Consider the following 27,004-nt stretch of genomic DNA (forward strand, 5'->3'; position numbering starts at 1 on the left):
TTCTCCTTTAAGAACTAAGAACTTCATTCTGAGCTCCCAAAGGTTCACAGAAATGCCAGTGACCTAAGAGTTCAACTTGAGCATGGAACTAGAGGCTTAATTTTTTATGAGTTTTCTCTACTTCAGAAGAAAGGCTGAGATTGAATGGTGAGAACATCCCCAGCAGAGAGAAACCAGCGGCCTGGGGTGCAGGGGCTGGGGCTGGCACTCTGGGACTCGGTCCCCTGGTGCTGGTGAACCACAGCAAGGTCCCTTGTGGGGTCTGTGGGGAGGCGGCAGAAGCCTCCCTAACCCAAGCGTGTGCTGGCACCCTCTGCGTACAGTATGGGGAGGGCCGTGTGCTGCAGCGGCTTGAGAAGCCATCGGAAGGCTGCACTGCTGTGGAAGGTGGCCCTTCTACTGGGGCAATGCGTGGGGCCCTCTAGGCTCTCCAGGGCTCCGCTGTTAGGGCCCCTCCCTGCATGCTCAGGACCGTGCCCTGAGCTGGACATCCCCTTGAGTGAGTGCATGGTCTGCCCGGGGTCTTGGTCTTCTTACCCCAGCACAGCCCTGTCCTCTGCTCTCTTCGCGGCAGAGCAAACATCTTGAACGGTCATGCGCCCTTTGGGCGGGCCCTTCTGACCTCGGGAATGTTCTCTGATCCTGCCCTCTACATGACTTCCTGGGAGCCCCTCTCTGCCAGTCCACACTCCGGCTCCCCTGGCCTCTGTGACCTCCCACCACGGCTCTGGATGTCAGAAAGCTCATGCTTGTTTGCTTTGCTCTGTCTTCTGCCCATTGCAGTCACCTAGTTGTCATCTTTCAACTCCAAACCCCCTTTTCTGTGCTCGGTTTGCAGTGCTGGTATCTGCAGCCCTCATGGCTGCTCTGCCAGCCGGGCCTCTGGCAGCCCTTCCGTAGGGGCGTGAGGGAGAGACCCAGGGTGAGGCTGCAGGGGACACAGGGCTTGCTCCTTCCTTTCCTGTGGGGTGCTTCAACGACACTGCCTCACATCCCCAGCAGCTGCAGAACCCAGTCTGCAGCTTCTGCGGCTCCAGCAGACTGTGCCCTATCTTCAGAGGTCTGGGTCCAGGCCCTGCATGGGTCCCCCCAGCTCCGACACCAGCAGAGCCAGCCCTCAAAGGTCCAAGTCTGTTCCCTGGGGTCTTCCTCTGAGTTTCTGAATTTTAATTGTTTCAACCTCTTCCCTTTGTCCCCACAGCGCAAGTAATGGTAGCTACTTTCTGAAGTTGCTGCCCAATTGATACCTTAGAGTTCTGTTTCCTCCTTTTTCCGTTTCCTAGTTGGCAGCTTCACACCTGGTCACCCGAGCTTCACGTTGACGCCTCTCTATGCATGAGGTTCCTGAGCTGCCTGAGCTGCCTCCCCGGTGGGAGGACGGCCCTGGGAAGTCTCACTGGGGTGCTGATGCTGCCGTTTCTCTGGTGCCTGAAAGAGTTTGCAGCTGGACCGTGTGCGTGTTCCGTCATGGAATGGATTGGGTGGCTGAGCGCTGGTCAGTCTGGATCGCTTAACACTCTGAGCAAGGCTGTGCAGAGTTCATTCTCTGTATGTGCTAAACTTGGATTTTTAAATCTAGTTTTGTCTTTTAGAAAAATTAGTTTCCAGTTACACGTCAGCACTGGGGACGTGGCCCCAGTCTATGTGGGGCCCACCTGTGTTCAGCCCTTGGGTGGGCTTTTCTCAGCTGTCCCCGTGCTGTCCTGCCTGCTGTCTGAGGTCTCCTCTAGGAGCCTGGGTTCCACTGGCTTCATTTCTTCCTGTCCTTACTTCAGTATTTTACCCTTGGGAGAGGAGAGGTTTCCTTGATAACCTGTGAGTGAATGTGTCCAGCCTAGGCATGGCCCAGCTTCCTTAGAGGCTCTGTCTTCTCTCTGCAGGTGCTGCCGGACACACCCCATGTTACATCCTGTACCTCAGGCCTAGGCCGGGAGCTGGGCTCTCAGTGCCTGCTCTGTCCCTCCCCCCGGGGGCCAAGGTTTGGGCTGAGCCTGGCTTCCTGGTGCCCACTCTTGGTGCCTGCTCTGCTACACTGAGCCAGGTCCTCCAAGCTGCAGAGGTTTGGACTCTGAGAAGGTAGCATTTATCATGTGGCGTGTGTTTATTTGCACATGCTCTTAGTGGGAAGGGCTCCAGCCCCACATGGATATGAGGGCATCATGCACTCCAGATGCAGAGTTTGGGATTTGCCTGTCTCCCTTCAGGTTGCTCCAAACTGTTTTGTGCTGAGGGCAGCCTCCCAGCAACCCTCAGCTGGTCTGTGCCTTTATGTGCCCAACTTCACAACTGAGCACAGGGAATGGTGTCGTTCTTCTAATTAAATTACCCTTGCTGGAGCAGTGATTTAAAGTGCTGCGAACTTCCCCACCTGAGTTCAGTGATTCAAGAGTCTATTTCACAGTCCTTGATTATTAAATTGGCCTATGAATAGTTTTAAATTGAACTGGAAATCAGAATAGCCTCTCAATGTGTCTATTTCCATGAATGTTTGTACTCATTTTTTGCTTTATGTGTTTGGTTGTGGAGCACCTAGAGGTGGCAGGTGGCAGTCAGCCAGTTCTGCCTTGGGAATAGATATTAGTGTAAGGTGGCTAATCTGTTAGGAAGAATTCACAACTGTTTCCCTCTGCTCTCACACCACAGCAGTCAGCACGGAAAACTTCTGTGAACAAATGTGTGGGTTTCCCCAGCCACCCAGAAGGCAGGCAGTTCTGCAGCAAGCACTAGCTGGGCGTGCTCCAGTGCGATTTGACATGTCCACCTGCACCCAAGGTCAGGTCAGACCCCCCAGGGCGAGGGCTCTGTCCCCTGCCGGAGCCTCCTTAAGTCTGATGCCAGTCGCAGGCCCCAGGCTGTTTTGCTTGTGCTTCTCACTGACCAGCCTTAAATTGAGGTTCCCACAGCTTCCATGTGGGTTTAGTTCATTTGCTAGAGCAGCTCACAGAACTCACGGACACTAACATATGTTTACTGGTTTAGCATACAGGATGTTACAAAGGATACGGATGAAGAGGTGCGTAGGGCCAGGTGTGGGGAAGGGGCAGGGAGCCTCCAGGAACGTCCGTGGGGTCAGCTGTCTGGAAGCTCCTGAACCCAGTCCTCTTGAGTATTTATGGAAGCTTCATTACATAGGCATGATTGATTAAGCCACTGGTCATTGGTATCAACTTAACCTTCAATCCCTCTTCCCTCCCCAGGAGTTGGGGGTGGGACAGAAAATCCCAGCCCTCTAGTCCTGCCTGTCTCTTTCGGGTGACCAGCCCCATCCTGAAGCAGCGGCCAACTGTCACTCATTAGGTACAAAAGGACACATCACTTTGGAGAATCTAAGGATTTTAGGAGTTGCATGCCAGGAAAGTGGTGGAAGGCCAGGTACATATCCCACCACATCACAGCCACATTGAAATGAGATGCCAGGACATGGTTCCAGCATCTGTGGGCTTATGAAGCTTCTGCTTGGGGCTGGTCCAAGGTGGTCCAGACCAGGGGTCCCAACTGTGCTTGGCTGGACCAGGAGTGCCACCAAGTTCCTTGTAAAGTTCCATAAGTGCTTGATTCACGTTTACTTTCAAGTTATACTTTAACTGTTTAAAGAATTATACTAAATTATAATGAGAAAACACTGTATTCACACAGATGTGAAATAGAAAAAGCCCCGTAGAGACCACTTCCAAAGAAAACGTTATCTGCCATCCCTGTGAACTAAGGCTTTCCCGAAACTGAGTAATCAAAGCGGAATAGAAACTGTGGATGCCACGTTTACATTTTCAAAGCAGCCTCATTGTCTGTACCAATTGTCACCTCAGTTAAACGTCACAAATGTCACCTTACAATGTAATTGTAATACTCTGCTTATGTTTTATTTTTTGAGATTTAGTTAAGATTTCTGCTGGAAAGAGGTTTTTGCTACTTAAAAAAATTGTGTGAACATCGTGTTTTCTACCCTTATCTGTAAGGCACCCTACTCCCTGCCCTTGCCCTTTATCTGTGTGTCTGTCCTCTCCCTGGCTGAGTCCTGTCCTGGGAGCGCTCTGGGGGAGCACCACTGTGTGGGGGAGGTTGGGTCTGGGGCTTGAGTGTCATAGGGAAGCCACTTAGTCTGGATGCCTGTGATCAGTGTTGGGGTCAGGCTGAGTGGCGCCTGGCTCTGGGCACGTGCAGGAAGAGCAGGGTCAGGAGGTGGCCCTGGGGCCAGTGTTTGAGACACTTTACTGCCAAGACAGTTAGGAGGTTTGCCTGTGAGTGGTTGGGAGCCACTGGAGGCTTCTAAATTTGAGTGACCTGACCTTCTCTGTGGTCTGAAGAGACAGCTGGGGACCCAGTGGTGGTGGATGGGCCGAGTGAGAGCCGTTGAGAGGCCGTCGTGGTTACTTAGGTGAGAGGTAACCAGCGCATGAGCAGACTGTGGGGAACGTAGAGGGAAAAAGGGATGTTTTTGTTTTCGTTTTTTTAAGAGATGGGGGTCTCACTCCTGCCTAGGCTGGAGTGCAGTGGCGCAATCATAGCTCACTGCAGCCCTGGACTCCTGGGCTCGAGTGATTTTCCTGCCTCTGCTTCCTGAGTACCTTGGACTCCAGGCACACACCACTGCGCCTGCCTAATTTTTCTGTTTTTATAGAGTGAGGGTCTTGCTGTGTTCAAACTGTGGTCTCAAACTCTTGGCCTCAAATGATCCTCCTGCCTCAGCTTCCCAAAGTGCTGGGATTATAGGTGTGAGCCACCTTGCCCAGCCAGGAAAAGGGGGCATTTAAAACATAGAATTGAAAGGAAATGGGAGAGGGCTCATCTAAGCCTGGCCTCTCTGGAGTAGCCTGGCAGGTGCCTCTGATGTCTGCCTCGCAGGAAGCACCGTGGGGACGCAGTGCTCAGTGACCAGCTAAGGTTTCTGCTTTGCAGAATGTTTTCAGAATAGGCCCCCACTGGGCGCCTCAAACTCGATTGCCCCTCCATGTTGCACATCTGTGCCGACCATGATTCAGATGGGAAGTGCTTGCTTTGCAATCTAGCTCATTCAGAAGTCCTGTCTCCCCAAGCAGTGCCTTGCTGACAATTTTTTCCATTGTGTGTGGAGTTGAGCATCCCCTCCCCCTGCCTGCTGTGTTCTGGGATCACCCTGGGAGCCTATTTGAAATCCAGAAACTCCTGAAAGGCCTTAAGTAGCTATTCAGGAGTGAGGAAATGACAGTGGGTAGTTGCACGTGCAGCTCTATTTTAGGATGTCCTGGTGGGCTCTCTCGTTGGGCTAAGGTAGGGGGTGGTCACACCAGGCCTCATCACACTGCGCTTTTGCCTTTCCCATGCAGTGCTCGGGGGCTGGAACAGGCCAGGCAGCAGCTCCAGGAGGAGGTCCGCCAGGTCCGTGGTCAGCTGCTAGAGGAGAGGAAGAGGCGTGAGACACATGAGGCGCTGGCTCGAAGACTCCAGAAGCGAGTCCTGCTGCTCACGAAGGTATGGGTTCGAGGAAGGGCAGCCAGGCTGCCCTGCCCACATCCATCCTCACCCTCTCCTCTCTATGCACCCGCCTTCCTCAAGGTCTCTGCCAAGCTGTGTGTACTTCCCAGCCACCGGTGGTTTATGTCACAAGCTCATATCAGCACAAGATCCTCGCCCCCAGCAGGAAAGCGTCTTGGCAGTCTGCTCAGGGGGTGCACATCTATCCCAGGTTGCTGAGAGTTCCCCCAGCCCCGGTACCTGTGGCGCTCTCAGAGCCTGGTGTGGGCCCCACGTTTCTCAGTTCCTCTCCAGCATTCCAGTGTCCACGCCTGGCCTGGTGTCATGCCCGGGGTGAGCTCTTTGTGCAGTCGCTGACCCTCTGCAGGGGCCCGTGTCCCTCTCAGAGGGTCAGCCTCTCCAGACCCTGTGGGCAGAGCAGTCTTTCCCCCTCTGCCACCCAGTGAGTGCACATTAAGCTGCAGTGAGTTTTTGGCCCAGGCTTTGGGATGGAGACTGTCACTTGTTTCCAGGTGTGTTGGGCAGCATCGGTTCTTGTTCCCGGCCAGCCATGGGCGACTCTGTTGCCGGATTCTTTCTCATTGTCCCGTGCCTGAAGGGGCTCTGATGTCTGGCTCGATAAGCAGAGGCTCTGAAGCGTGAATGGCTTTTGTGAGTGTTATTTAAAATGATGCCTTGGATACTGAAATTTCAGAAGACAAGGCAGGAAAAAGCCGAATCCATCCCCAAATGCTCTCCAGGCCAGGACTGGGTGTCTGGCTGTCCAGCTAATGCTGAGTAGGCAGAGGGGCCGCGTTGCCCGCCCTCCCGTCCTGGGGAAAGATGGTGCCCCTGAGGACAACCAGGAGTTGTGCTTGACAAATATTTGCCTGTTCTTGATTGTTTTGTGTGAAAACCTGAGCTCTTTGCTACTGAGACCTCCTGGTTATGGAGCTTTTAGAAAATGAATCATCTTTCAGCTACTAAAAGCTGCTGTTTTATGGCTTCTCCAGCACGTTCCGTGGCAGCACCATGCTGTGTCTTAAAGCCTCATGTTTGTCTTGGTGTCACGTGGGGCTTCCTGGGACATGGGCTGGGGCCAGCCCCAGATGTTGACTCTGAAGCGCTGGCTTTGCAGGTGGACCCCAGAGAGGGGGAATTCCAAAAATGTCCTCACGTGGCAGCTCCGTCGGAGTTCTCTGCTCCTCTGGTGAAGAAGAGAGCCCCGTCATGCTGCTGGGTCGGTTACTGAGTTCCTACGTGTGTCTGCCGGTGTGAGCTTCCAGGTGAGGTGTGGGCATAGCCCTCACAGGACTCACACTTGGGGCTGGGGCGTAGCAACCAGCAAGCACCCACTTGCCAGCCCGACAGGAGCAAGCACAGGCTAGTGTGTGTCTCAGGAGATGCTGTTTAAGCAAAAACCTGAGGATTCACCGTTTATGGAAGCGTGTGTGGAGAGTTTGGCCTTTTTTTGTGGACACAGCATGTGGCCCGAGCCTGAGGAAACCTCGACGACCGGTGGAGGCACTTGGGCCTGGCAGTTGGATAGGGGAGTCAGGCTGTGCTGGGGTGGGTGCGGGACAGCAGGACACCTTAACTTGACCTCTGGATGTGGGATGGGGTTGTGCTGTGGTCCTGGGACTTGAGACCCTCAGAGCTTCCAGAGGGTGAAGGAGTGTAGGAGAGCCTGGCCTTTCTCTGGGATCTCAGAGATGCAAGTCCCTCTGGGTCTCTGCTTTGCCATCTGCAGAACAAACAGCTCAGGCTGTGTGACCGGGGTCCCTTCAGGCGCGTCTGTGGTATTTCCCGCTGCTTAGTGTGCCTGCCTCATGGGTGTTTGTGTGGATGTTGCTCATGCGGCATACAAGAGCCAGGAAAGACACAGTCTGTTGCCTGCTCCTTGAGGGAGCCCTGGGGAACTCTGCGCCAAGGAAACAGAGCTGCCTGTGTTCTGGACGGGGTTGTGCCCACCAGCATGTGAGCCGTGAGCGTCTGTCCAAGTTTGGCTCACATACTGGTCAGCTGTGTCCATGGTGGCCGCGGCTGTGCAGCCCTCTCAAGAGGAGAGGCGTCTTCCAACAGGTCATGCCAGTCCTCTCAGCTGCCGTTAACGAAATGCCATAGCCTGGGTGGCTTATAAACAGCTGACCTTTATTTCTCACTGTTCTGGGGGCTGGAAGTCCAAAGTCAGGGCACCGGCAGATTCAGTGTCTGGGGGAGCCCACTTCCTGTTCACAGCTGGCACCTTCTTGCTATGTTCTCACATGGCACGGGGCACCAGTCCCGTGTGTAAAGGCTCTGCTCCCACCACCCTGTCACCTCCCACAGGCCCCTCCTGCTAATACCATCACCACAGGGGTTAGGGTCTCAACATACGAGTTTTGTTGGGGACACACATATTCAGAACTAGCACAAGTCTGTCAGGAGAGTCCAGCATGAGGCTGACAAAGCCAGTTTAGAAGTTTCATGGGTAGCAGTGGGTTTCATTCTGTCCTCTCCCCAGGTCTCATTCCTGAATGAGCCCTCACAGGCCAGAATGGCCCTTGGTGGGGCTCAGAGCCCCTCCTGTGCTGGCTGTCTAAGCAATCCCACCCGAGCCAGATCCTGGTGCCTCCACTGACAAGCCAGTGACTCTCTGTCACATACGTAGTATATGCAGGGAGCTTAGCATGGCACTGGGCGCACGCTGAGTGCTCCAAGATCTGCACACACGTGTGTGCGTGCACCTGTTTACCTGGGCTGCACTGTGCTCAAGTTCCCCCATTCCCCCATAGCCACGCCCTCAGCCAGGTGGCCAGGGGCTGCTCGGGCTCTCCACTTATACGGTCCCCCCATTTTTGGACGGTGCCTCTCTGACCCCCAGGTGGGGCCTTCTCTTCTTCCTTGAAATTGTGAAGAGAGTTCACAGAGTTCCCATATTCCCCACGCCAGTGTCCCCTATTCACAGTTGGCATTAGTGGGGCACATCGGATGCAGTCAGTGGATCAGCATCGACACGTCATTACAAACTGAAGTTCGTACCTTCTTCAGATTCCCTTAGTTTTTGACTCATGTCCTTTTCCTGTTCTAGGACCCCATCCACGTCGCCATGTCACATTTAGGCGTCATGTCTCCTGGGGGTCCTCTTGGCTCTGACAGTTTTTCTCAGATTTTGTGGTGACCTTGACACTTTGGAGGAAGACTGCTCGTGTGTTTTGTGGAATGTCCTCTTGGGGAGTGAGCTGATGTTTCCCTGTGACTGCCTGGGGTTGGGTGCCGGGGAGAGACTGCAGAGTGAGGCGCCTTCTGCACGCAGGCCCCCTGCACGCTCTCCACGTGGCTCTTGGGAGCACGTCCCGGCCGACGGCCCACAGGCGCGGGGCAGGGAGTAGGGCCTGCGTGAGGGCAGAGCGTCCACGGGAGAGTCCTCAGCTTGGGAGGTTTGTCTCTGCTCCCTCATGTATTTACATGTACAATAATTTTTTTATGTCAGATGGTCTCGTGGGTATTTATTTCAGATTTTGGGTTTTAATCCAACACTTCTGTGTTGTGGTGCTTTGGCATTGGCAGTTCTGTCAGTTGATTTCTGGGTCCCTTTGACATGCCCCTGTGTCGTGTGTGGTGTGTCTGGTGTGTGTGTGTCTTTGCGACTGCGTGTGTGTGTGTGTGTGTCTGTGCTTCTCTATGTCTATGTGTGTCAGTGTCTATCTCTGTGTCTATGTATGTCTGTTTGTGTGTGTCTATGTGAGTGTGTTTTGTCTGTGTGTGTATCTCTGTATCTATGTGTGTCTGTGTGTGTTTGTGACTGTATCTCTGTGTCTATGTGTGTCTGTGTTTGTGTGTGTGTGTCTGTGTGTCTTTGCGATTTGTTGGTTTTGAGCACCTCCATCCCTTTGGTGCTAAGACTGCTATAAGACACTCCAGGCTCATGCTGTATGTTTCCTGCCTGGTCCCAGCACCAGCCGTTCTCCAGGGATGCCTGCCTCCTTTGCTTGCAGAATGGTGTTAGAAACCAAGATCTGGGCTCCAGATGTATTTATTGATAGTTGGGTGCTATTGATTCGAAGCCTTCTCAGCTAAGAGAGCCAGGAAAAAATATATGTGCACTAACTCATGTAATTACACACATCTGTAAGTGCTTCTCTCTGCAGCCCTCTGTGTCTGTTACACTAAACATGAGTTCATGCTGGCGTCCTCCGCTCCAGTGCAGGCCACACGGATCCTTCCTGTCTGCTGACTCACACTCCTGCAGCAAGGAGCCCGGCGCCCAGCGCCTACCATCCATTTGCTCAGTGGTTCACTCCTAGTGAAAATGTGTAGCAGTATCAGAATTGGTAGCTCCAGCTGGTGGTTTTTTAAAACTTTTTATTTTGAAATATATGTTGATAGGAAGTTGCCAAGGTAGTACAGAGAGACTACTTGTGTGCCTCACACAGTTCCCCCCAGTGGTGACATTTTTGTAACCAAAGTAGAAAATCAAAATGAGGAATTTAATACTGGTACTGTATGTGTAGTTCTGTGCCTTTTGTCACGTTGGAGACACGTAACCACTGCACAGTCCAGATACAGAAGCATCCCTCCCCACCTTGTAGAGTCACGTGACCACCACACGGTCTAGGTACAGAAGTGTCACCACTACAGAGATCTCCCTGAGCTCCCCCCACCCCCAACATCCCCAACTTCTGGCAACTGCTAATTTCTTTTCTATTTGTAAAGTCCTGTCATTCAGAAATGTCGCATGGATGGGATCTTATGGTACAGAACCTTTGACATTGGCTTTGGACACTAAGCATGATGCCCTTAGGATCCACCCAAGTTGTCGCATGTCAGTAGTTTGTCCGTTTTGGCTGCTGAGTAGTGTTCCATGGTGTGGGTGGACCACAGTTTTTTAACCGTTCACCAGTTTGGGGACATTTTCATTGTTTTCAGGTTTTGCTATTACAAATAAAGCTGCAGTGGTGTACAGATTGTCATGTAGACATGAGTTTTATTTCTCTGGGATAGATAGATGCCCAGGAGTGCAGTTGCAGGGTCTCAGGTAGTGACCTTTTGAGCTCAATGTCTGGATCCCAAATCCTTGGCTGTCCACTGGGAGCTGGGGTGGGAGGCTCCCGGGCAGGTGAGGGGTGGAGTTCTCCCCACAACTCACCTCATCTTTGCCTGTGGGGACAAGCTTCTCTTTGTGGGGCTGGTGCTGGCTGGCTGCCTGGCACCGAGGCCCCACGTTCCTCCTGAGGCAGAAAAGCCTGTCCCTGAGGCAGGCGCAGGTTGGGATGCCATTGGGGAGTGTGGTCATTCCCCAGGCTCTGGGACCACTGGCTTGTCTTGATGCCATGACATCACCGCAGACTGCCACAGGAACAGTGCAGAGCCCGGAGTTCAGTGGGCTAGATTCCGGGGGCGTGGCTGGTCCCATGCTCTGGCAGGTCCTGCAGTACTGGGACGAGGGTGTTGGCTCAACTATGGGGCTCTCTTCTGGGGGACACATCTCATCAGGACACAGTCCAGTCCTGTGGCTGTAGGCCAGACGCTTCCTTGCTGGCTGCCTTGCCCCTCATCCGGGGGCTCTGGAGGGACCAGGGTCGAGACACAGTCCAGTCCTGTGGCTGTAGGCTGACCGCTTCCTTGCTGGCTGCCTGTTTCCCAGAGGAACTGCACCCCTCCTCCTGTTCCCCATGTGCCCCTCCCCCCCAGCAAGGGGGCTTGAGACCCTCAGGATGCAGGTCTGTCTCACTTCTCTATCTGTAGTAGCTGTCTGGGAGCTCATGTGATCAGACTGCCCCAGTGGACAATCCTGGATAACCTCCCTATTTTCAGATCCTTCACCTGAATTACATCTACAAGGCCCCTTTGCCCTATCAGGCAGGCACTTCCGGGGCCAGAGGTTGGGGCTGGGAGATGGCATCTGCCCTGTGTCCGGGCAGGCAGCACAGTGGGCTGGGAGAGGCAGAGGCCATGGCCACACGGGGGTCTGCTCCGCCTGGCCTCATGGAGGGTCGGCCTCTGGGGGCTCTCTGGGTCTTATAAGAGAAGTCAGCAATCTGGATATTTAAAGGATGTGTCCTATCTCCAAGTCACTATGTGCATCAGTGTGTTCCTGTGGGATGGGGTTGGCTTGTGGCTGTTCAGTGTGTGACCCCCGACTCTGCTGTTCAGATCCCATCCTAGTGTGCGGCGCCCTGGTGTGATGAGGAACCACTCGTGATTCTCATCATCTGGGAGCCCCCACCTTTCCCAAACTGAGCCCCTCGGGCTTCCGTGCAGCTTCCTTCTCGGGAAGTTTCTGCCATTAAAGTGCATGTCTTGAGCTCCCAAGGCAGGAAATTTCCATTCTTCTCTCCTCTGCTTAGCAGATTAGAAGCTGATGGCACTTTTGAGTCCAAATCAGCCCCACCCTGACCCACGCTGTGCTTACGGTCTTGCTCTGAGTTAGCGAGAGGGTGGTATTGATCGCCTGGTGCTGACTATTTGTACTGACTGTCCCTCCGAGGTGTGCTTGTGCTGGATCGATCCCAATAGCCTGTGCAGCCTCTGGGCCTGGGACATGGGGTCCATGCTGCCGGTGGTGTGATGAAGCTGTTCATTAGGCCAGGCTGTGTGGAGGATGCTGCATGCTTGGCCGCTCGATGGTTTCTGGAGGTTGATGGAGGAGCTCGGCTCTGGGGCATGCCAGACCCCTAGCCTGCTTGCTCCGGGCGAGTGGCATTCCCTCTTCAAGGTACCCCCAGGGAGGCTCTGTTGGACCTTGGGGGTTTTCTGGTTATTGGTCTCTCCCTGTCCTTGCTGGGAGGTTCCCACCCCTCTGGGGAGGGTGCAGCGCCCCAGCCCGGGTTCAGGCGGGTGGTGGAGCTCCTGGCTTCTGCGTCCCAACTATTTGTGTGCTTGACATTTAAGTGTATGGTGCTTGGAATATGCAATTTTATTTTGAGACCCTTATTAAGCGGCTCCAGTCTAAGGATTTAATTGTTACTGATAGCTAAGAGTATAATTACCTTGGTAAAATATCATGACTATTTTAAGCAATTGAAAATTGGCTTCTAGAAGTGGGTGAACACAAACCATTTTCCTATTTGAAATGAACTATTTCTAGCATGCCCCTAATATTCCATAATGTGGTCACAGAATCTTGTTTATAGAATGTAAGGCTACCTTTTAGCAGGAAATTTTTTTAATGAAATACAAGTTGTCCTCCCTCCCCTTCCTGCACCTCATCTCCCGACTCTGGAGCGGATTGTTCTTTGGAGGACGCCGGTTGTTGGTGACCAGGGTTGTTGGGCGTGTAGCTCCGGGCACTTGGTGTGGAGTGGCGCCTCGCAGGGCAGCTGCAGAGCACGTAGTTGGGTTGTCATGGTGACATCCTGCCCTGTGAAACGCTCAAGTGGGGAAATACATGTATTTCAGAGTTTTAGGTCTGGACTTTGAGCTCTAGGCAAGTGTCTTACATCTGCACTAGCTGGGTGTTACTGTGAGCACAGGATGTTACCTTCTCTGGAGGTGGGGGTGACAGTAATTAACATTCTCCTCGCCCCTGGTCTTCTCACTTTCTAGGATCTGCTGGCTTCCATAGACTATCCTCTGTGAATTAGAAAACCCTTCACAAACATTCCTGATGATCCTGCAGTTTCTTCAGTTAGTAAATACTGCCGGGCCTAGAGCTGGAGCTGTATGTGGGCCATGGCGAGGTGGCCAGGACCTTGGAGCCATGGGGAGCTATGGGGTGCTGTGGGGTGCCGAGGGGAGCCGTGGGGTGCCGAGGGGAGCTGTGAGGTGCCGTGGGGAGCTGTGGGGTGCTGAGGGGAGCCGTGGGGTGCCGAGGGGAGCCATGGGGTGCTGTGGGGAGTCGAGGAGTGCTGTGGGGAGTAGAGGGGCTCCAGGTGGCCATGTTCTCAGTGCATAGTTCGGACACTGTGGGTCTGGGGACGACTGGCTTGCAGAAGGGCTCATGGCTGCTGCTGTTCAAGATCACGTCTAGGGACAGGAGGCAGGAAGTACAGGGGTCCCTCGGAAGAGTTCCAGGCCCTTCTTGCCTCCCTCCTGGTTTGTTCCTGCTCAGAAGTGGCCCTTTTGGTGCTGAGCTCTGAGGCTGCCCAGCTGCGAGGGGGCTGTGCCTGAGGAGCAGCCTCCTTAGACTCTGTCCCCACGTTCTCGAGCCTTCCCACACAGTCTGGGGCGGAGGAGGATGGTTTTAGCTCGGGGGTCTCTGAGCGTGTTCTTCACTGACTCTCCTAGGACCTCCTCCCTTCCCAGGGTCATTCCTACCCTGGATACTGCCCTGACATCCCCTGGCCTTTCCTGGCTAAGGAGCTCTGGCTGGACTTTGGTATCTATGTTATTTATTTTGAATAAATGTTACTCTTTGTATTCCCTGTATTCACTTGGCCGCTTTTAAAAATTGCCCGTAATTATTTAGAAACTGCCTACAGATGGGGCTCTCCCGCTGCTGTTTCCTGTCGCGGTGGTTTGTCCAGCTGTGCACCAGCTTCCATGGCTTCCATGTTTCAGCTGGGCCAGCCACAGGGCGGCCCCGGCTCCAGGGCCGAGGACAAGATATGTTTGTGTTCATTGCCGAATCCCAGTGCCTTTCACGGAGACTGCCTGCTCGCAGGAAACGTGCCAGGTCTCCCTTTTGTCCATAATGTGAGGAAGGTACACGTCAGCTCTCTGGGATTCTCCCAGGTCTGTGGTGTTTTATGAGATCTGGTCATTTCTCCTCTGCAGGGTGGTGACAAGCCCCTTGTCACCTGGAGAAGTTGAGCTGTGGTTAGGGTAGAGCAGTGGAGGCAGGCTGCCCCTGCGTGCTGAGACCACGGGTGGTTCTGGTTAGAGTGGTGCTGTGTGTCCTGAAGGAACGTGAGCAGGCAACAGGCTTTGTGCCCCGGCAAGGCAGAGGCGGGTGTGGACCCCATGGACAGAGGGGGCAGAGCCTTGTGGGCGCCTTGCGCAGCCTGTACTTTGCCTAGCAGGGATTTAGAGATGGGCCCACGTTGCTGGGAAGTTTTTTTTGAATGAGTTATTTTCATCTTTTCTCTGAGATAATATAGTGGAGTCACATGTTATGCATGTTTGTAGTCCTGTAAGGCATGTGAGTAAAGGGGAAATGCAGTAGAATCAAATTATGCCTATTTATTTTATATTTATACAGTGTAGGGAGCTTACACTTCGGAGACCACCCTAATAAGGTTCAACTTCCCCTATGCTTTCTTCAGCAATAGTGGAGGTCACTGTTTTGTCCAGATGAGTACCGCTTCTTGTAGTTGGCCTAAGTTTATTTCAAAACCCTGACCTACCCAAATGCTGTCTTTTGAAGTACTAGAATTCTGCACAGCCTGAAGCAATGGGAATGGGGCTGGGTGACTGCTCTGACTGTTTGCCTGAGAGCTGGGTTGGCGCGGGCAGGTGGGCTCCACCTGCCCTCCCTTGTGTCCTTTCGATTTTGACATGTTTTCATCGAAAACGCTGTTATGTGCAAAGATAGTCTAAAATATGTGTGGTTTAAAGAATAAAGCAAACTCATATCTCTGTTCCCAGCATAAGAAATAGAAAGTGACCTCCACGGAGAAGCTTCCCGATCTCCTAAACATGGGCAGGTTGCACCTTGATTGTTCTTTTTAGCTTTATCACATGGTATGGTTCTGTGGCTTCTTTTTGTTTTTAATATTATCCTTTTGACATTTGTCCATGCTAACGTGGTCCCTTCTGCTCACTGCTTTTGTAATCTTACATGGAATGAATATGTCATCGTTTAGTTATCCCTTCTCCTCTGGGTGGACACGGGTTTCCTGGCTTTGCCATCTCAGCGCTGTGGGATGTTGTGGAACGTGGCTCCGCATGTGTCCACATTCCACCTTCCTTCGCCACGGGAGTGCTTTTCTCACTGATCTGTGTTGTGGTTCAGGATACACAGATGACAGTCCCAGGGCAGGTCAGCAAGCAGGTAGTCAGCAGCCCCCAGGGCCCCTGAGCCGGGTTCCAGTCACGGCTCAGCCCATCCTTGGCTTTGGCTTCATCTGTTTCTAAAGGTCCCATGAATGAAATCACACAGCCTACACTCTTTTGTACCTGGCTTCAGCTATATAACATTCTTTGTGAGATTCATGCTGTTGTTGTGTGTAGCTGAAATTTGTTATTTTTTAAAATTATGCTGTTTTCAATTGTATAAATATATCACTTTTTCCATATACTCGATTGTACATGACATTTGGTTGCTTTCCAGCTTGGGGATATTGTGATTAGTGCTGCTGTGAATGTTTTATGTGTGCAGTGTTTGGGGCACCCCCTGGGCTGGCCTGGGCCGGGCACGCCTGGGTGTGTGTGGCACATATCCAGTTTCAGGGGATTGCCTGCCACCTGTCTCCAGAGTTACTGCGCCAGCTTCTGCTCCTGCCGGGAGTGAGGAGGGTCCCTGTCCTCTAGGTCCCTCCTGCCTCTGGCTTTCCTCAGAGGTTGGGCTGTCATGGTGCAGTGTGGTTCTGATTTCGCTAATGTGCCGCGAAGTCAACCCCCGTTCTCTGGGCACATTGGCCATTTAGATCTCTCCTCGTGTGACCTGCCTGCTCAGGGTTTTGCCCCTATCCCCCTTTTGGGTTTTAAATGGTTGTTTGCCTTTTTCTTATTGAACTGTAGGAGTTCTTTATTCTGGATAGGAAAACTTTTGTTAGAGATGTGTATTCAGGTATTTTCTCCTAGTCTGTGGCTTGCTTTTTCTCTCTTTTAATTTTATCTATTTTTGGACATAAATTTTAAATTTTTCTGTTTTTTAGAGACTGGATCTCACTGTATTGCCCAGGCTGGAGTACAGTGGCACGATCATAGCTCACTGCAGCCTTGAACTCCTGGGCTCAAGCAAACCTCCCACCTCAGCCTCCTTAGTAGCTGGGACTACAGGCACGCACCACCATACTTGGCTAATTTTTTTCTTTTTTTCTGTAGAAATAGGGTCTTGCTATGCTGCCCAGGCTGGTCTTGAACTGCAGGCCTCAAGTGATTGTCCTGCCTGAGCCTTCCGAAGTGCTGGGGCTACAGACCTGAGCCACTGTGCCTGGCCAGAAGTTTTTAATTTCAATGCAGTCTAGCTTATTGATTCTTACATTTCTGTTGGCACCTTTGGAGTCCTGATCAAATAATCTGGACTACCAAAGTCATGGAGATATTTAACTGTTTTCTTCTAAATACTTTTTTATTTTACCTTTTACATTTTGATCTAATGTGAATTTGGAATTGATTTTTGAATATGATGTGGAATAGGTGTGAAGATTTGATTTTTCCTCTATTTAACATGCAGTTGATCTGGCACCTTCTCCATGTGTCATGCTGTTTCCTTCCCCATAAACCAGGGGCCCTTTGTGGGGCTCAGCTTGTGGACTGTGTTCTCCACTGGCTCTGTCTGTCTGTCTGTCCACTTTCCAGCACTGACCACACTGTCCTCCTCAGCACTTCATTGTAATGTTTCAATACCTGCTAGTGAAATCCTCCCGATTTGTTTTTGTACTTTAAGATTCTTTTGTTATTTTTGTTCCTTTGCATATCCTTATATAGAATCGATTTGTTAATTCCCATAAAAACTCTGCCGGAATGTGATTAAGATTGCAATAAATTTTAAAATTATTTTGGGGAGAAATAAAAACCCAACGTGATTTTGTCTTCTAAACCGTGAACATTATATTATGTATTCTACCATTTATTTCGATGGTCTTTTAATGTCTCTCAGCAAGTTTTATAGCTTTTAGGGTAGAAGTCTTATATATCATTATATTCACTATATTTTTTTCCCTGAGTATTTTCTACTTTTGATGCAGTTTTAATCTTTTAAGGCTTTTACCTTCTGTCTGTTAACTGGTGTTTGGAAATACAGATGCGTGTTGTCCATTGACCCTGTACCTGACGACCTCGCTGTGCCCGTGGTTTTCCACACGCACTGTTAGGGCCCCGCGAGCAGTGCTGTTCCGGCCTTGCCTCTCTGCCCTTCAGAACTGGATGGTAGCGGATGCCTGGTCTCCCTGGGATCCTGGGGAAGCTTCATAACTCGCGTGCGGCATGGCGTGTGCAGGTGTCGGGCAGGTGCTCTTTGCTGGAGCAATCCTCTTCTGTTTCTCCTTTCCTGAGAGTTTTTGTCATGAGTGCCGACCCCACAGATTTTACTGTGGATTATTTTTGTTATTGTTCAGTTCAAAATATTTTCTGATACTTTCTCTGGGTGTAGAAAGGCTGACCTTTAAGCAGGACTTAGCATGTTCAAATTGGAAAGTTGAAGGGGAATTGTGAAGGAAAAACCCAAACTTGTTAAACTTTTCACTCCACAAATTTGTATTGAGCATCTCCTGTGAGCCCGGCACTGCCTAGGTGCTGTTGACAACAGCGAACCCCACGGTTATGATGGGGAACTCCAGGGGTCCTTTCTAGTGGGGAGGATGGCAGACAACTTAACCTACAGGTTGTGAGGTGGGGGGTGCCCTAAGGGAATGCCGAATGCCCTCCCATGTCGGCAGGGAGGGAGGGTGACTTGCTGAGCCCTGAGAGAGGCTAAGGGGAGAGCGAGTACAGATCTTCCCGGGAAGGTAGTTGAGAGAGGCCCCATGTGTCTTTCACCGAGCTCCCGTGGCAGCGCCTCACATAGTTACAGTACACCGTGAAGACCAAAAACTCAGCATTAGCGGCGTGTGCGTATTGCTCCCTGTGCCGGCACCTGTGTAAAGTCCTGTGACCACCATAAAGGTCTCCCTGTGCTGCCTGTAAAGCCACACCCACCCCATGGCCTCTACTGCCAATCTGTTTTCATCTCTGGTAATTTTGGCATTTTAAGAATATTATATAAATGGAGTCATATAGTAGATATGATTTTAACACATACTATTATTAATTTTTATTTTTTAAAATTAATGAACTATTTTTAGAGCAGTTTTGGATTATGAAATTGAGCAGAAAGTACAGAGTTCCCTAGTGCGCCTCCCACCTCCCCTTGCTCCTCAGCATCCTCTGTTACCTCCTCACTCTATTAGTCTGGGATGTGGTTACAGTTGATGAACAGTCGTGACGTGTCATTGTTTGCTAAAGCCCCCAGTTTATGAGAGTCACTCTGGGTGGTGGCATTCGGGGGGTTTTAGTGGATGCGTGACATCATCTGCCCACCGTTGCAATATCACAGGGACTTTGTCCGCTGTAAAACCCGCCATGCTCCGCCTCATCATCCCTCCCCCAGCCTGACCACTGCTCACCCTTTACTGCCGCCCTTGTTTTGCCTTTTCCGCAAGATCGCAGGTTGGGGTCACAGAACGCAGCCTTGTCAGACTGGCTTCTTCCACTCGGCAGGACGTCTGCGAGATTCCTCCATGGATTTTCACGGCTCGATGGCTCATTTCTTGCTGCCACTGAATGTCTGGATGTACCACAGTTTGACCATCACCTAGTGAAGGACTTGTTTGCTTACAGGTTTTGGCAATTTTGAATAAAGGTGCTCAAAACGGTAAGTTTTGAAGTCATTTGGGCAGATATCCGGGGTGTGGTTCCTGGTCTGCCTTCAGTGCCAGCTCACCCTTGAGTTAGGTTCGCCCTTCTCTTGGTGAAGCTTTTCACACTCAACATTTTCTTTCCTGTTAATAAAAGCTCTTAAAAGCCAGGGGCTTATTTCTGTTTACAGATGAGGAAACTGAAACACAAAGAGCAGGTAGGCAGCGGGGTTGGAGGTGGGGAATTGAGAGCGCGCCCTCTGCCCTGAACGTCCTCGGCCCTGGCTCCCGCGGGTGCCCCACAGGCCTCCTCACAGCCACAGTGGCTGCTGGTGTTCAAACTGCCGGGGTTTTTTGTTTCTGTTACACCCCTGGGCATCTCTGGCCACACAGAACCTCTGGTCCTGGTCCTCGTGGTGAGTGGGCCTTGTTCTCCTCTCCCAGGTGGTACTGAGTGTTGGGGGCCCCCCCAGGCATGCGCAGGAGCCATGGGAGCTCTGTTGTGGCATCAGTTCTGGGTGGGCACCACCCTTGCTCATTTGGGGGCCCCTGGGGTCGCTTTGCTGGTCCTGGAACCAGCCTTGCACTTCCTCCCGCTTCCTTTCAGGGTGCTACTCTTGGCTCCTTTACCTGTCCCAGCAGGAGGTTCACTTTGGTAGTGGCTCTTCCTTCTCCTTGGCATCTGCACCGTGGCACTTTGCTGAGGCTGTGACATCTTGCCCTCTTACCTAGAGGAAGCAGGCTGTGTCTGTTCCTCTTGCAGCAGAACATGAAAGTGCTGCCTCTGACTGCCCATCCCGTCCTCTTTGCCAGTTCCCTCCTCAGGCCTACGGCTTTATAATCTCCTTGATGAGATTTCTTGTGTATACTTTTTTAATGCTGAAGGTTCGTGGTCTTAGGTCGCACCGAAGGAAGCATTTAAAATATTTGATTCCTGCCCTGACTTTTGGAAATGCCTCCTTTGCAGCTCTCCAGCTTCCGCCCTGTCTCTGCGTGTTGTGTGCATTCCCTTTGCAGCTGCTTGGGCATGTGGGGTTGGTGCCGGGGCCCCCGTTTAGCTCAGCCGATTGAGGCTTAGGAGTGGCTTGGAGACTTGGCCACAGCCACCTGGTGGGCCTTGATGCCAGACTCTTAATCTTTTATTTCCATTGTGCTGTCAAGCCTTAGCCTGCAGCCAGCACCCCTGTAGCTTGCTCTGCACGTTGGTCTTTGTTGCTGTGTGTTGGTGGTGGGAGGACACTTGCTCTTGATCCTTTGTGTAAATGTGGAAACCTTCCTGTTGGGCCCTGGGGTGCGGGCTGGCTGGGCCTGGCTCGTGCAGTACTTAGTTCCTGTCCTTGCTGGGGCGGAGGAGCTGCTGAAGTCGCAGCCCCTCACAACGCCGTCCTCGCACTTCTCCTTGTTCACAAGCCGTATTTTCAGGGTTTCTCATGCCAGGCCCACGCCCTTAGTGGTGTCCTGGGTCCCACATCTTGGCATAGGTTCTGTGGGGGCTTGCTGACATGTGCCGCACTGAATTTGACGACAGCCCTGGGGCCCTGTGACTTGAGCTGGGCTGAGGTGCCCTCCCTCCACGTCCCAGGTGCAGCACAGTGTCTGGGCGGTCTCTGTGGTGCACCTGGTTGGCCCCTTCCTGGGGCATTGGCTTTAGGTGGGCTTCTCCTTTCTCTCCTTGGTGCCAGCCTGTCTTGTTACTCCCACTTGCTGTGAAGGCTCCTGATCAGAGGGCTTGAGACAAGACTCCAGGAACCCCTGTCCGGGTCCCCTGCAGCTCTGGGCTCATTGAGAGCTGACCACACATGAGCTGGTGGAGCAGCCTGAGCCCTGGTGGTTTTCAAAGACACTGAGAGATGACAAAGTAAGAGCTGGTGTTGGAGACACACTGTGTGGCCCTGGCGATGTGCAGTGTATGTCATCGTCACACTGCCTTCCCCATTTCATTCGAGAAAAGAGAAAACTGAAGTCCAGAGAGGTTTGGTCATCTGCAGGGGTGTGATCAGGGGCCCAGCCCTGGTCCCTTCTGGAGCTCATGCCGCTGCTGCCCTGTCTGCCCTCAGAGGAGACGCAGATAGTTCTGTGCCTGCAAGTCACGTGGGGCCTTGCCAACAGCAGAGTTTGACATAGCAGTTCTGTGGCAGGGCGTGCGAGCTGCATGTCCAGCCAGCCCCAGGGGTGGCCCTTAGTGGGTCTGTGGCTGGTGCTGAATAGCAGAGGTTGGGCCATTTTGTTTGTTGAGTGCCTTCCATGTGCCCAGTGCTGTCCTCATGGGCAGGGCCTGGCCATGCCTCCTCCATGCCCCTGACTGAGCTGTGTGCTGTACATCCAGGTAAGGGACAGGAAGGGGTGGGACCAGCTGCCGCCCTGGGCCTCTGAACTCCGCTCTGCTCTTCAGCCGGCTCTGGTCTCCGCTGCCCTGCGGAGTTGGATCTCAGGGCACAGCCACTGCAGGGCATTAAGGAGCAGCCCCCCAGCATTGGCCTGGCCTCCCCTGCCATGTTCATAGCAAGGGAATGATACAGTGATATTCACAGCTCAAGTGCAGATTCAGATTCTGCTTTTTTCTTACTTAAAACACGTCCCTCCACGTTTCCCTGATGTTGGTAAGAAGCCAAGACGAAGGGCAGTGAGACGTTGCCGGCCCTGGATTCTAATTCAGCATTTGTTCTGCTTAGCCAGATGAATCTTGTCCTCCCACAGATAAGCAGGGTCCTCTCAGCTTTGAAATTTAATTTTCAGGTGTTAATATATTGCCCTTTCAGGTTACCTTTCTAGGCTGACATTTCCATTATATCCATTTAAGAAAAAAAGTCCACCAGTTTTGTTACGGGAAAGTGCCATTTGCAAAATTATTAGAAAGCCAACCTTGTCACAAATATTATTGTGTCATCCCACCAAGAGGCAGCTGGAACTGGGTCATGGCAAAAAAATAATTTCAGAGAGAAAAGCAATTTTAGGAAATATAATGAAATCAAAACAAAATGCCTTTTATCCCTCTCCAATTTGAAGATGATTATTAAGATAGCACTTGTGGGAGTGTGGGCCAGAGGTGCCTGCGGGATGCCAGGAAGGAGCTAGCAGGTCCTCTGTGGGCTCGTGCCCTGCTAGGGGCCCTCCCGGCATGGGCTATCCCTCTCTTGGCCTCAGGGTGGGCACAGGCTGGAGGCTGCGTTCTCTGGACTCACATAATCCTGTCTTTGCTCCTGGCTAACTTTTATTTGCTCTCAGAAGAGAACACAGTCCCAGCCCCAGCCCTGCTACCAGGAGGGCTTCCTGAGCTGTGGGACTGTAGTCCTTTCCGGGAAGTCTGGGGAGCCCAGCCAGACTGTGGCCGTGGGAGAGGTGGGCAGGAGGATGGGTACCCAGCTGGGTGCCCCTGCACACGGGTGCTCTGCAGTGCGGCCCTCGAGGTGGTGCCAGTGGCACGCACGTCATCAGGAGCCACAGATCTTTTTTCTCTGTAAGTGGCTCCCGGATGCTGTCATTGAGACAAGACTGTCCCCTCTGAGTCTCAGCTCTGGAGGTGGTAGCTTAAGTCAGGAGTCCTCTGAGACACTGTTTAAACTGGACCTGTTTTCTTTTGCTAGAAGTGATGACTTGTGTCCCCACTTCTTGGCAGCAAATCCAACTTGAAGAGCTCGGTCACGAGAACTTACTGACCTGTGCCCGTCACACAGACCGAAGGGCCCTGAGTCACAGGTTCCCTGACTTGCTCACACCACTGGAGCTAGAAGATGTCGCCTCACCCCAGGGGCTATCCCAGCCCTGCACCCTGTCTGCCTGGGGCATCTGCAGAATCTGCACCTCCTCATGCCCTGGCTGTACAGGGAAGTTGGGGTCCTAACCTTTCAGCCTCCTCTGCCACTCTTCCTTCTAACTCTTCTGCTGCGCCTCAGCCTGCCCTGGGGCCTTTGCACAGGCTTCTCTTCTCTCCTCTGCCTTGGCGTACCCCTCCCCAGCTTCTGGCTCCCTGGCATCTTTTTCACCTTGGTCTCCTGTGAGGGCAGGGACCTCTTCTGTTTTGTTTAGGGACAGTTGGTCCTTGCATACAGTAGGCACTCAGTAAATATCTGGTGCATATTGGACTCCTTCAACTGACAGGAGAAGTGGCTGAGGCCCAAGTGTGGCCTGCTGAGGTCACATAGCCCCAGGGAGCAGCATTCCTGCCCCCCTCACTCACGCTCTTCCCTGCAGTGACAGCTGGGCCAGGCCTCGCCTCACTTTGCCTCTGGGCTGCCCCCTCCCCGCTGTCCTGCGTGCCTCGTCGTGGCCTGTGGAAGGTGCTGCCTGCAGCAGCCCCTGCCCAGGCCCCTGTTCTACCCTTCTGGCAGCATCCCAGTGGGTTTTGGGTAAGTCTGAAAGTGCTTGCAGCAAGGTAGTTGATACAGATGTTTCCATTTTTGATGCTATGAGTTAAAATTAGCAACTTGGAAAATGGTGTTAATTGTCTTTTAACTTTCCCAACAGTGAAAGTACAAGAGGCGCAGCTGTCAGCACAGAGCAGGGAGGCAGGCAGGACTCTTGCCCGGTAGAGGGCTTAGCTTGTCCATGGCTTTGCGACAGGAGTCCTGGGACGGGACTGGGTGGGATAGGCACGGAGACTCTGGCAGGTGCAGCGCAGGTCCTGTATTTATGGATAATTTTATTACTTTTTTCCCAGGCTTTTTTGCATTAAGTTTGAATTTCTAAAATGCTACAGCAAAATATCTTCAATCTTGTCTACGGAGCTGTGTGGTACTTCCTTTAAGTTTGAACCCAAGTTGAGTGCTGCCCTGGCCTCTGCCTCGTCTACACCGGATATCCACAGCTGGAGGCACCCACAGCGCAGCGTGGTGTGAGGCTGAGAAACCTGCAGCGTCCTGACTGGGAAGGAGCCCCCGTGGCTGTGGGAATTTTACAAGAAAGAGATTGAGGCTTAGAGAGGAGCCCAGGGAGGTGTCTCCAGCGGCTGGGCCAGGCCTGTGCCACCTAGCACAGGGGCCTTTGGCTTGGCCGAGGGTGACATGAAGGGCCTCCCCTGTCCCTGAGTGTCTGCAGGGTGTCTGGGGGCTGGGCCTGGAACATTCCACCCTGACTCCCAGGCTCTCTGTAGCCTGACATTGTCCCTGTTTATGCTTTAAGATCCTTTCTCGTTGTTGGTAGAGGCCTGTTCTCTTTTTAACTCAGTTTTGAAGAAATCCAAATCTTTGAATAACCTTGGTCCTGAAAGGAAAGGAAGTTGGCTGCAGGTGAAAATTGATGGTCATGCTGAAAGGCCTGGTTCCCTGCCAAGCAGCCTACAGAGTGTTACTGCTAAAAATAGCCGCAGAGTCCTGGGGGTGGTGTTTGAATTGTCGCCAAGCCCCTCCTGGAGACATTCAGAGACGTCGAGATGCCACACAGCCTCCCCTGACTGCTCCAGCAGAGGTGCATCTGCCCAGGGCCTGGGGGGCTGATGGCCAGGCCAGCATCTCTGTTATTGCACAGCTCCCTGTCAGTGGTGTCTGCACCCATTGGGTTGTCCTAGGTGTCACCGCACACCCAAGAATCCCAGAAGTCCCCTGTGCCCAGAGGTTAGGGCCCTGCAGAGTCAGAAGGCATGGGAGGCTCTGGACTCCAAGCTTCCTTCTCCCTTCCTGTAGGGGCGGGAGGATGAGGCAGCTGTCCCAGGGCACGTGGCCTGGTGACTGGCCCATCATTGGCTTTTAGTCATTGTGATTTCTGTTGGAGCAGCCTGTGTTTCCAGGTAGTAGGCTGATACCATAAGGGTTAAGCCCCATGCCTGGGCGCCACCCCGAGTGGAGCCAGTGCAGGGACTGCCCCTGCCCTCACCACCCCCAGACTGGCTGTTTGCTCTGCTGTTCCGGGTTTGGAACGTGTCTGTGGTGTTGGAGGGGAGCCCTTGCTTCCACCAGGCCCCTGAGCAGCCCCCAAGATCCTTCCCTGTCCCTCGTTTTCGGTACAGGCTCCTACCAGGCTTTCTCAGTCACCCAGATCTGCAGCAGATTGAAGGAGATGGTGATGCATTAAAGCTGTTAGTGATGTGCCACGTAAGCTTGTGGCAGTCAGTATGTCCTCTGGGACGCTGACAGGCGCATTGTGGCTGCCCGTGCTGGATGATGCCAGGGCCTTCCTGCTTCTCTGCAGCCCAGGCTGTGGGGGAGCCGGAGGCAGGGTTGGAGGCCCAAGCCCACCACCCTGCCTCCATTGCAAGAGGGCCCTACAGTGGACCAGGCCGGTTCTTTCTCCTGCCTCCTCTTTGGAGACCTGCATAGGTTTTTTAAACTTCATTTCTGGAGACACTTTAAGAAGACCCTTGGGGTTGGGTGAGCTACTCTGGGCCTTTGGTTGCCCTTGGTGGGCGTGAGCCTTCTGGTGGGTTGGTACAGAAAAGTCAGCAGAAACCACAGGTGGCTCTCACTGTTCCTGCAAAGGGAGAAGGAGAGACGGTGTTCTCGGGGCGCCGTCTGTGCTTGGGGAGAAAGAGCCTGAGACTGGGAGTCGGGAAACCTGCCCTAGAGCCTGAACCGCGCTGCTCTGAAGCCTGGGCTCGCGCCCACCCCTTTGCTCTCTTCGCCTTCATTTCCTCTCTCAGAGTGAAGCATGCGGGCCTTGCCCCACCTCCACACAGAGCTGATCCAGAGATCGCATGAGCAGATACCTTGAAAGTGTTTTTAAATCGTAGTGTTCAAATATATATGGTTTGTAGTTCATCACCAGCTCCCTTGGCAAACGTGTGGTTAGTTCTAGTCTAAGGTGACACGTGTTCCTGCAAGTCACCCTGCTATGCAGAATCCCATTAGAAATGAGACAGGAGCCTAGTAAAAATGGCGGTACAGTTTACACCTGTTCGGTGCTTAGGCCCATGCAAGTGCTAAGATAAACATGGCTCTCTACCTTGAAAAGACCTGAGTGCTTGTGGAAGGGGGTGTTGCCACTTGTGCGTCATTGTGGAAGCAGGGAAGGGGGTTACCTGAAGTTGGAGGGAAGGTGTCTCACAGGTGTGCACGGGGCTCCTAGAGTGTGCAGTGTGCTGAAGGGTGGCAGTGTTGGGGTGTCTGCTGTCTGGGCACAGCTCTCCACCTGCATCTAGCGAGGTGGTTCCTGACTGGGGGCCACTTTTGCCGCCCCCAACTTCCATGGGGCAGCCCCTCCCACATGGTCAGAGTGTCAGGACAAGTCCCAAGTTTCAAAACTAGTTGCAGCCAAGCTGACTGCCCGACTGACACATCTGCTTGCTCTGTGCTAGGCCTTGTACAACGTGGTTGAAATTTATTACTGTTAATCACATTTATTTTCTAGTAAATGTGTTAAATATCTGGTATGAGAGGTAGGCATTCAATAAATAATAGCTATGGCTAGGATTCATCAAATTAACTCCTTATTTTAATTGACATTTTTTATGATAATCCCATTTAAAAATAATTTGGCAAATTCTGAGCTAGGATTTGTAAAACCCGATTTATGTGACAAGGAAATCCCACAGTTGGATAAGGTTAAGGAACTTGCCCAGGTGAGCAGGTAGGATTCCCACCCCAGGTATGCTGATGCCGGGCTGTTCTTTCCTTCCCACTAAGCTCCTCTGCACCCACTGCACCCACCTTGTGTCCTGGAGGGGGGTGTCTGAGAGTGCGAACATGCGCATGCCTGTTGTATGTGTATACATGTGTGTGTGCCAGCGTGCACAGGCTCATGTGTGCACACATGACTGTGTGTGTCTGTGTTGTGTGAGCTCTGGGTGTATGTGTGTGTTCATGTGTGTCCGTCCGTGCTTGCGCTCTGGAAAGCCAGTTGTTTTATGCAGTTTGACTGCTTTTCCCACGAGACCCTCATGGAACATTAAGCCGGGTGGAGGAGGACTGGGGCTAGCCGTTGTAATGGCTGCTAAGTAGCAATAAAACAGGATCTGTATTCACAGACCCAGAGTGTGCTCAGACTGGGAGGTATTAAATAGCATCCATCACCAGGCACAAAACAGACGCAGGGAGAGCAGTGTGTAGTTAATGTTCTTTTGGTTAACTTCGCCCGTAAAGAACCAAACTGCCCCCAGTGAAACTGCTAGGAGGAGGAGAGGAAATGCTGCCAGACCTAGGCAGTCACAGCTCTGTCTACAGAATGAGGCCCAGGTGTCCTCGCACCCGTGGGTCCGTAGCACTGTCGTGGGACCAGCTGTCAAT

General features: G+C 52.5%; 1 protein-coding gene across 2 annotated transcripts in view; it reads left to right on the forward strand.

Annotated features, from left to right (window-relative positions):
* Positions 1 to 27,004, forward strand: part of MAD1L1 (MAD1 mitotic arrest deficient-like 1 (yeast)) — a 396,911-nt gene that overhangs the window by 138,707 nt on the left and 231,200 nt on the right. For both annotated transcript variants that reach the window (XM_012639097.1, XM_012639098.1), the window contains one exon: positions 5,304 to 5,448. In XM_012639097.1, the coding sequence (XP_012494551.1) occupies positions 5,304 to 5,448 (145 nt within the window). The remainder of the gene's footprint in view (positions 1 to 5,303; positions 5,449 to 27,004) is intronic.

The sequence above is a fragment of the Propithecus coquereli genome, unplaced genomic scaffold (genome assembly GCF_000956105.1).
Source record: "Propithecus coquereli isolate 6110/MARCELLA unplaced genomic scaffold, Pcoq_1.0 Scaffold137, whole genome shotgun sequence".
In the NCBI taxonomy this organism is placed as follows: Eukaryota; Metazoa; Chordata; class Mammalia; order Primates; family Indriidae; genus Propithecus; species Propithecus coquereli.